The sequence below is a fragment of the Vicugna pacos genome, chromosome 10 (genome assembly GCF_048564905.1).
Source record: "Vicugna pacos chromosome 10, VicPac4, whole genome shotgun sequence".
NCBI lineage: Eukaryota > Metazoa > Chordata > Mammalia > Artiodactyla > Camelidae > Vicugna > Vicugna pacos.
In genome coordinates, this window is record NC_132996.1 from 63,669,466 (window position 1) to 63,679,475 (window position 10,010).

Consider the following 10,010-nt stretch of genomic DNA (forward strand, 5'->3'; position numbering starts at 1 on the left):
TTTCCCAGCTTGGCCAAGTCATATGGCTCCCATGTGACTAAGTTCTGGCCAATGAGAGGCCAATGGCTGTGCTTGGCTCTTATTGAAAAGGCTACAAACAGGGGATAGACAGCTGGCACTTTCCCCCATTCCTCCAGGTTTCTTCTTCAAACATTAAAGTGATGGATAGGAAAAACTGCTCATTGTCTGTGAGATGCATTCATCAGAAAAAAGCAATATAGTGTATAGTTTGAGAACATGGTTTCTGGAACCGGACTGCTTGGATTCAAATTCTGGCTCTGTTTCTTATTAGCTGTGTGACCTTGGGCCATTTACTCAGCCTCTCTGTGCTTCAGATTTCTAAGGGATAATAATATTGTCCATTTCAAGTGCTCATTGTGAAGATTAAATGAGTTGATAAGTGTAAGACTTTTATTTATTTAAAAAAATTGAAGTATAGTTGATTTACAATGTTGTGTTAGTTTCTCGTGTACAGCAAAGTGATTCAGTTACATATATGTGTGTGTGTGTGTGTGTATATTCTTTTTCATATTCTTTTCCATTATGGTTTATTACCAGATACTGGATATAATTCCCTGTGCCATACTGTAGGACCTTGTTGTTTATCTATTATATATATAGTAATTTGTATCTGCTAATTCCAAACTCCTAATTGATCCCTCCCCTACCCCCTTTCCTCTTTGGAAACCATAAGTTTATTTTCTATGTCTGTGAGTCAGTTTCTGTTTTGCAAATAAGTTCATTTGTATCATATTTTAGATTCCACGTGTAAATGACATCATACAGTATTTGTCTTTCTCTTTCTGATTTACTTCACTTAGGATGATAATCTCTAGGTTCATCCATGTTGCTGCAAATAACATTATCTCATTCTCTTTATGGCTGAGTAGTATTCCATTGTACACACACATATATATACACATACATACATAAATATATGTATGTGTATATATATACACCACAACTTCTCTATGATATGTGTAAAGCACTTAAAATAATGCTGGCATGTATTTCCCTCTATCCAAGTGTTAATCTTATCCATGCTTCATGTTGTGTCCACCACGTTATGGCTTGGGATAGAATGTCCCACCCTCAGTTAGGAAGGCAGCATGCCAAAGCATCTCCCCTTTAATGCAGCCTTCACATCTTTATTCCTCAGGCTGTAGATCAGAGGGTTCAGCATGGGGATGACCACAGTGTAGAAGACAGACACAACCTTGTTCTGTTCCATGGAACTGGGAGAGCGTGGCTGAGTATACATGAAGGTGATGGTGCCATAGAAGAGACAGATGACGGTGAGGTGGGAAGCACAGGTGGAGAGCGCTTTGCTCTGAGCCTTAAGGGAACGCATCCTGCAGATAGTCACCAGCACGTAGGCATAGGAGACCAGGATAATGGTGATGGTAAAGAGGATAATCATGGCAGAAGATGAGAAGATGATGAATTCAACCTCAGCAGTGTCTGCACAGGCAAGCTGAAGCACAGCGGGGAGGTCACAGAAGTAGTGGTTAACGATGTTGGGACCACAGTAGGGCAGCTTGAAGATGTACCCAGTCAGCAAAGCTGAAATGGCCGCAGAAGCCGTATAGGTGGCTGCCACCAGCTGGACACACAGACTTTGGGACATGATGGTGTGGTAGAGGAGAGGGTGGCAGATGGCAGCGAATCGGTCATACGCCATGGTGGCCAGGAGCAGACACTCGGCCGTACCGTGGAGAGTCATGAGGGCCATCTGGACCACACAGCCTGCAAAGGAGATGGACTGGCCTGAGGTGAGGAAGCTCTCCAGCAGCCTGGGGGTGTTCACCGTGGAGAAGGAGGAGTCTATGAAGGAGAGGGCACTCAGGAAGAAGTACATGGGCGTGTGGAGCTGTGGGTCTGCGTGGATCAGGGTGATCATGGCCAGGTTGCCCGTGAGGGTGACCAAGTAGACGAACAGGAAGGGCACAAATAGGATGCCCTTGAGCCTTGCCTGCTCCGTGAGCCCCAGCAGGAGGAACCGGGCGACTGGGGTGCAGTTCTCCACTGTGGGGCACATGTCACTGCAGAGACACCAAATAAGATCTACTTGTACCCTGGAGGCAGACCTGGGGTCAGTGCCTGAAGCTCTTTTAACGCCCTCAGAGCGGGCAGTCCCACGGGAACTGGGAAGGGGATACTGGCGTGAACTGAACACCTACTACAAATCACGTGTTCACTCATTTCCTAAACAGCTGTTGAAACTTCATACATGCTTTCACATTTAAATATTAATGCCCTTTATATTTAGTGAGATTACCCGTTTGCCCAAGGTAAGAGAGCTAGTTCATAAAGAAAGTGGGATTAGAACTCAGTCAGTTCATAATCATACGCTTGTTATATAGTTGTAATTATTTTCTGCCTCCAAGTTCCCTGTTCCATGGGGAACTGGCATCCTTAGCGGGTTTTGGGGGCTGCTGTGCTGGCCCAGAGAGGGAATATATGAAAAGGTGAATTTGGAATTTATTTGGGGGCTGAGGCTTCAACAGTGCCAGTCCCCAAGGCCAGGGACATAGAAAATAGGCCAAAAGTCATCAGAATACAAGGTGACTCAGTAGAGCAGTCATTCCTTCAGTGAAGTGGGTTGAATTGTTTCTCCCAAAAAGACTGGCTGAAGTGCTAACGCCTGGGACCGTTGAACGTGACCTTATTGGAAACGGTCTTTGCAGAAGCCATCAAGTCAAGTCGCACTCCATTAGGGTCGGTCCTTAATCCAGTGGGACTTGTGTCCTTATAAGAGGAGAAAATGGAGATACAGAGGGAACAATGCCGTGAGAAGACACAGGCAGAGGGGGAAGGTGGGGCCACGTGAGGACAGAGGCGGAGATTGGAGCGACGCTGCCACGAGCCAGGGAGGGCCTTGTGCCCCTGGAAGCTGGAAGAGGCGAGGAAGGAAGGAACTGCTCCCTTGAGTCTTCTATGGGAGCACGGCTCTGCCAATATCTTCATTTTGGACTTCCGGCAGCCAGAACTACAAGGGAGTATATTTTTCATGTTTTTTGTTTTTAAATTGAAGTATAATTGATTTTCTTTTCTTTTCTTTTTTTTGCAGTGGGGGTGGGGGAGGTAATTAGGTTTGTTTATTTAATGGATTATTTATTTAATGGGGACTGAGCCCAGGACCTTGTGCATGCTAAGCATGGCTCTATCCCCGAGCTGCGTCCTCCCTCTTCTTGCTTTAAGCCCTACAGTTTGTGGTACTTCGTTACAGCCTCCCCACGACACTAATGCACCCAGCAGGGGACATGCCTGGCTATTGATGGAGATCTTCTGAGTTGTCAGGAGATGGAGCTTTCTGGTCTCTCTATAGTGACAGAGCTAATCATCCAAGGAGAGAAAATGAAATGAAATAAATGAAAACAAAGTCTGTTTTATTATTTACTACTAAGAAAAATATTTACTTGGGAGAATAGGCAGCTACACTAAATATGACAACTCTAGTCTGACAAAACCACGACAAACGTCTTGTGTTTTGGCTACAAACAGCTGAATGAAGGCAGTAGGACACGCCAGACTTGTGGCACTGGAGTCCAGGGCAGGGCGCAGTTCTCAAGACAGAGCTGGAGGTGAGCTTTCTAACCAGAGAGCACAGGTCGGCGAGTTCACGCCTACCTCCTTAACCTCCCCAGAAGGGATCTCATGTTTATGTAGGTACTCTCGGCTCCTGTCATGCCCCCAAGAATTTGCCTTCAGGGATCCTCAGTGTCCGGGCTTTCAAATAACCGAGGCTGCTATCGTGAGGGGAAGCCCTTGCATGGGATACGGGCCAGGATCTGCTCTATTTGGTTGGACGTCAGTTCTGATTGGTTGAGTGTAGGTTCTGGTTGTTGGAGCATCTGTCCTGATTGATTGGTGCCCAAGGCATGCTGGTTGTTAATGCTTGGAATTCTGTATTGTCTGAATGAGGCTGGGAACAAAGGAGGCATAAGGCAGGGCCCCTTTGAGAGTATCTCAGGACAGCCAGAGATAGGTGGCCTCTGATCAGAGCCGGTAATGTGGCTTTGTGCTATCGGCATCTATTGACAACACTTGGCCTCTTGAAATGTAAAAAATACGTACAGACTTTACCTGTAGGGAGCACTACTGGGGATGCCTCACCTCTGCTCCACGTGTTTCCTTCCCCAAAGACGGATATCCACGGTGTAACACTCCTGACCTCTATTGTCCTGCAGGAGGGAGGCCTTTTGCAATCAGTGAGTTTGGGTTAAGGAACTGGATGTGTGTAGTTCTGTTTTGCTCTCTTCTTTGCTCATCGGAAGCACAGTAGTGCTCTGCTCCTCTATAATGTAGGTCTTAAAACTAGGTCATGAAGCCCGTCTAATTTTTAAGAGGACCACTTACAGGCATGGATCATGTCCTGCAGCACCAGGTGGTGTCAGTGACGCAGGGGGAGCTTTGCTCTCTGTCTGCCTCGCTTCTACCTGTTCTCTCTTAACTGGTTCAGAATTTGCATAGAGAGGAGGGATGCTGGTCACTGTGGTCCTTAAAGACCTCAGCACAGAGAAAGCACGAAGGAAGCTGGCAGGGGAGCTTTCCTTGGCCTGTCTCTTCAGTGATCCCATGAACCTGGCTCACAGGTCTCTGGCACCCTGATGGAGTTGAGTGGAAGTGTGCGTTGGCCAAAACACTGGGTGTCAGTGAACTTTGGAGGACCCTGGATTCACAGGAAAAATTCCTGGATGAGAGAGAGGAGGACAGCCTCCTCCAGTTCCTCTGCTGGGAAGTTGATGAGGAGCTGCTACGGCAATGAGAACGCATGAGTAAGAATGTTCAAGTGTCCTGACAGGAAAGAAAAGAGGAGGCTTAATCAAAGTCAGAAGAGGGGCTGCTTATGAAGGTGGAGGCCATCTCAAGACGGGGGAGTCCCTAAGAGTGTCTGAAGATCTCCCCTTCCCGTGGACATCGTACAGAGCCGTGGATGGGTACCAGTTCCCTCTCTGACAGCTCTGCTCTTTCCTTGGGCACAGGATGGGAACTTGCCACTTTTGGCTATAACTTTAATTGCTTGATATTTGTGTGTAAAGTACAGTGATTAGCAGTTTGTAGTCTCAGCTAATTTCATAAATACATTTTCTTTTGATAGAATGAGCTGCGGTGAAAGGGCGAAGAAACTGGAGTTTTCAGACCCTCAGGTTAGCCCAGGCACTATTCATTCCTTGCTTTTTAAAAATAAACACTTACTAACCGATACTGGTCATTGTTAACTATGAGGAAATACTGTCCAGCTTCTGGAGGACTGGCGCTGAAAGCAGAGTCCTATAAGTGGGGAACTGTTGAAGGATTTCAAGCAGGATGGTGACATGGTCAGACTAAGCTGCTAAAATGAATTCAGGGGAAGTTAGAGGGGAGGCAGGGAGCTACATTAAGCAGCTGATCATAGTGGCCTTGGCTGGGGCAGTGTTATTTACTGATTGACAAATAATCGAGTCCTATGTTCGTACTGGAGACACAGTGGTGGTCAAGGTAGGTGAGTTCCTTGCTCTCAGAGAGACTGGAAAGATCAGGGAAATACTCAGGAGATGGGTTTATTTATTTATGTGCTCACGAATTGGATACATGGGCTGAAGGAGAGTCTGGGACGACAACCAGTTTCCTGGTTTGGGTAATGGACTGAAAAATGTCATGTCACTCATTGTGACAGGTAAACAGGTTGGAGGGAGGGATGTGGTGAGTTCCATTTGTGATTGTGATGGAGTTTGGGAGAACCAAGGACACAGGTCCAGGAGACAGGTGGGTATTCCATTTTGAAGCTTAGGAGGGAGTTCTGTGTAGGAGATGGAGGTTTGAGAGTCAAGGGATGTGTTCAGTCATTCAGAATATAGTCATTGTGCATCACTGTGTGCCCGGCACTGTGTGGGAAGTGAGGATCCAGTGGTAAGGAAAGAACAGATGTGGTGCCCATTCTTGTGGAATTTACAGAGTTTAGAGGGGAAGACAAACATTTATGATATAATCACACAAATTACTGGAAAATTGCAATGGGTACAATAACTCCAATGTAGAGGTACTTAATGCTATAGGCCTGGAACTTAGACTCAAGGTGACTAAAGAGGATTTTCCCCCGGAGGAGTTTTTCATAGGAAAGAAGAGTGAGGACAACCTATGCAAAGGCCCTGAGGTCTGAGAGAGCCCAGAGAGGAAGAGGAGCTGAATAAAGGGCCAGTGCTGGTAGAGGGCAAGGAGGGAGAGTGTGCAAGCTGAGGCCAGCAGGCAGGCAGTGTTTTGTAACATTCATTGGGTGCTTCCTGTGTGTCAAGCACTGTTCCAAACACTATTAGTTTATTTAATCTTCTCACCAACCTTATGAGATATACTATTGAAATCTCTATTTTACGCAGGAGGAAACCCAGGCATGAAGAAGTTAAGGGACTTGCGCAAAGGCTCAGCTGGAAGGTGGCAGTGCTGGGGTCTGAGTTCATGTGGTCAGGTTCTAGAACCTACATTATTATTATTATTGTCTAGCAGCCTAGACCATGTTAAGGATTTTTTTTAGGGGATGCCATTAAAGAATGTTCACCAGGGAGATGACATGGCCACATTCGCATTTTGACAAGATCATTCTACATGCACTTGTGGGGAAATGATGGGAGGAGGCTCAGCAGAGCGGGAGACTGTTGGGGAGGACACTGAAGTCGTCCAGGAGGGATCGACAGCTTAAACCAGAGTGGGGGTGGGTGGTGGAGACAGAGGTAAATGGATCTGACAGATGTCTGCCTATAAACATGTCAGGATTTGGTCATGGACTGAAGGTGCCAGTGTGAGGAGGAGAGCAGTGTCAGGTGAACTCCCAGGTCTCTGGTGTGCAAAGTAAAGCTGGTACTTGAAGCTAAGAGGGGACAGAATGTGCCAAGGAGAGTGTGAGCTGTAAAAGCCAAGAGGCCCCATGGTAGAACTCTAAGGAAATTAATCGCAAATTTCCTGCACACTGCTTCTGAGCTCTGATTTTTCCCCGCTCACTTAGGTGCTGGGGCTGTTGATCAGATCTGAATAGTGTGAGCACGGTTTATGGGGAAGGGAGGATAAAGGAGTGTAAGCCTTTACTGGTATTAGCGTTCCACCTCTCAGCCCACTTACCTGTGGTTGAGCAGAGACCATCCATCCATGAGCCTTGTTTTTTGAAGACCTCTTGGGGGTGTTCCTCTCCCCTTTTCATTGATTGCCTCTGTCCAGCTTTCTCAAGAGAGCTTCTCAGACAGTGGTAACAAAGCTTTGAGATTTTTTATTGCTGGGAAGGCTCCTGCCTTTCATTTGGCTTCTTAAAATCCTGAACCCTAGAGTTCAGAAATATGCCAGTGGGAATCTGTGAGTAGCTCTCCCAGGAGCAGCCTTGGAACTGGAGGTGTTCTCTAAGGAGGGCTAGAGAGATCTTGGGGAGGGTTGTCTGGGAGCCCCTGAGGACAGAACCTCTTCACTTACACAGTCCACCCCCGGTGGGCCACTCCTTTCAGGTTATTGAGACTCAAAAAGCCGAGATGTACACGGGAACACATGTCAACATAATCCCCAGGTCTCACAGGCAGTGACTGAAGGTGCTCATGACATCAGCATACGTGGGCTCTTTCAAGGTCACGATGTGACTTTCCCAATTGTTATTTCCTTCGATCTTCAGAATAACCTTGGGAAACATGCTTGATGATATATGTGTGTGTGTGTGTGTGTGTGTGTGTGTATTTTTTTTTGCTATAAATATACAGTCATGGGATTATATCATAATTGTTATATTCACCCAACAATACTGAAAATACGTCTCTCCACCTCAAAAAACCACCCAAACCATCATAATTCTTTCCCCCTACAAAATAGCCCTGCTGTCTTTGTAAAAATAGCACGTGCTAGGTTGTAAAAAATTTGAGCAACACAGAAAAGAACCAAGAAAGGAGAACATCGTCTGAATTCCTGCCACCACAGAAAAAGGGCATTGGTGAACGCTCACGTTATAAATCTCTTAATGCACCCATGACTAAAATTTTCCATAAGCGGGGTCAAACAGAATCATGCCACACAAGCTGTTCTGTCATTTACTTTCTCACTCATGCCATGGACATTTCCCCGTGTCAATCAAAAAGTAACAGCGTACATACTCATATTTAATGGCGGCAGATTTTTCTGTTGTGTATGTGTGCCATCATTTACTTAACTGGTCCCTCTTGGTTGAAAGTAAGCTACTTCCAACTTCTCACTGTTGTAAGCAACTCTGATGGACACCCCCAGGTACAGGCCCTGGAGGAGCAAGTCCTTGAGAAGAGGCCGCAGAGGGACTGCTTCTCCCAGCCCAGGAAGGAAGATACTGGCTCACTCCCTGGGGAGCCTGCATCTTGGGTTTCCACAATCCCAGGCGAAATCACCAGGGGCCTTGTTAGGCAAATGACTTGTTGAGGTAAAAGAAATTCAGTCCCTAGACTACTGATCTGGGAGAGTGTCTCAGCAGATGAGAGACTGGATTGCCCATGGTTCCTGCAGGTAAGAGGGACTGTCTTCACTGGGGAGAGATCTACTGAATCTCACCTGTAGGACTGAAACAGCGCCGAGTCCTCCGACCTTCTCGCTGTATCCCAACTTGCACAAGGTGTCTGATGCATCTTCCCTGAAAATGCCCTCTTCATGCGGTTGGTCCTCTACCCAGGAACATGAATTAGCCTCCTTCATTGTGGTAGATTTTATTACGATGCCTGAGAGTCAGCGCTCCTCCCTGCAGCTCTCAGGAAAGAATTCTTACCCATTCTCTTTCCTTGCTTAAATTAAGCCTGGCCACGTGACTGGGTTTGGCCCCATCCAAGATCTAGGGTCTCCCCTTGGGTTAGCCTGAGTCTTGGGGTGAAAAGGAGACTCACCACTGACTCATGATGGACATGAATTATGAGTGAGAAATGAGCTTTCTGCCCTTGTAAGCCAATGAGATTTGGATGCTGTCTGTTAACACAGCAGCCCCAGCTGTATGATGTATTCTTCAAGGGCAGGTCTTCTCTGGCTCTGACCCCTGTTCTATTTCATCTCTCCTAACTCAGATCTTTCAGGCTTCTGCGGCCAGGCTCCTTCCTGTCTCCTCTGAGAAGCCCTTTCTTCTCATTTGCTGAGCTTGCATCTAGGTAATTGATCTAAGGCAATTCTTTTTTTAAAAAATGTTTTGAATTTTATTTTAAAATATTTTTAATTGAGATATAATTGATATATAACATATTAGTTTCAGTTGTACAACATAATGATTTGATATTTGTGTATACTGAGAAATGATCGCTATCGTAAGTCTGCTTAACATCCTTTCCCATACATAGTTACAATTTTTTTTCTTGCGATGAGAACTTTTAAGATCTACTCTCTTAGCAGCTTTCAAATATGCAATACAGTATTTTTAACTATAGTCACCATACTGTACCATACTGTATATTACATCCCCATGAGTAATTTATGGCAATTCAGTTTTTAAAATATATCTGTATTTTTGGCGGGGAAGGTAATTCAGTTTATTTGTTTATTTCTTTTTCTTTTCTTTCCTTTTCTTTTTTTTTAACAGAGGTACTGGGGATTGAACCCAGGACCTCGTGCATGGTAAGCATGTGCTCTGCCACTGAGCTACACCATCCCCCTGCCCAGTTTTTTAGTATAAGAAGTTTCTGGTTGTTAGTGGTAGGTTCTATATGACCCCATTCCTTCAAGCCTGACTGACAGGTGATATGTTGCAATGAAAGAAAGACTTTAGGGGAGAATATAGCTCAGTGGTAGAGCACATGCTTAGCATGCACGAGGTCCTGGAGATTGAACCCAGGACCTCTACTAAAAATAAATAAATAAACCTAATTACCTCCCCCCTCAAAAAAAAAAAAAGAATTTGGAAAAAAAAAAAAGCCTTGGACCAAATTTTACCAAATGTACAAATACTGCCAAACTAACTTGTTACTAAGCAAGCACACGCAGCCAAAAAATGAGTCTGTAATTTGGGAGAGTCCTTCTCTCTCTCTCCTCAGGTACACTGACTAGAAAATTCTTCATAAAAA

The 10,010-nt window shown here is 45.5% G+C and overlaps 1 protein-coding gene and 1 non-coding gene across 2 annotated transcripts; both read right to left on the bottom strand.

Annotated features, from left to right (window-relative positions):
- Window positions 1-1,096: 1,096 nt before the first annotated feature.
- LOC102533876 (olfactory receptor 5P55-like) lies at window positions 1,097-2,038 on the bottom strand. The gene has a single exon (XM_015247792.3). It carries the CDS (start codon window positions 2,036-2,038, stop codon window positions 1,097-1,099), a length of 942 nt encoding a protein of 313 aa, XP_015103278.2.
- A 7,488-nt stretch (window positions 2,039-9,526) lies between these two features.
- Window positions 9,527-9,599, bottom strand: TRNAG-ACC (transfer RNA glycine (anticodon ACC)). The gene has a single exon. It is a non-coding gene; the product is annotated as a tRNA-Gly (tRNA).
- Window positions 9,600-10,010: the final 411 nt, after the last annotated feature.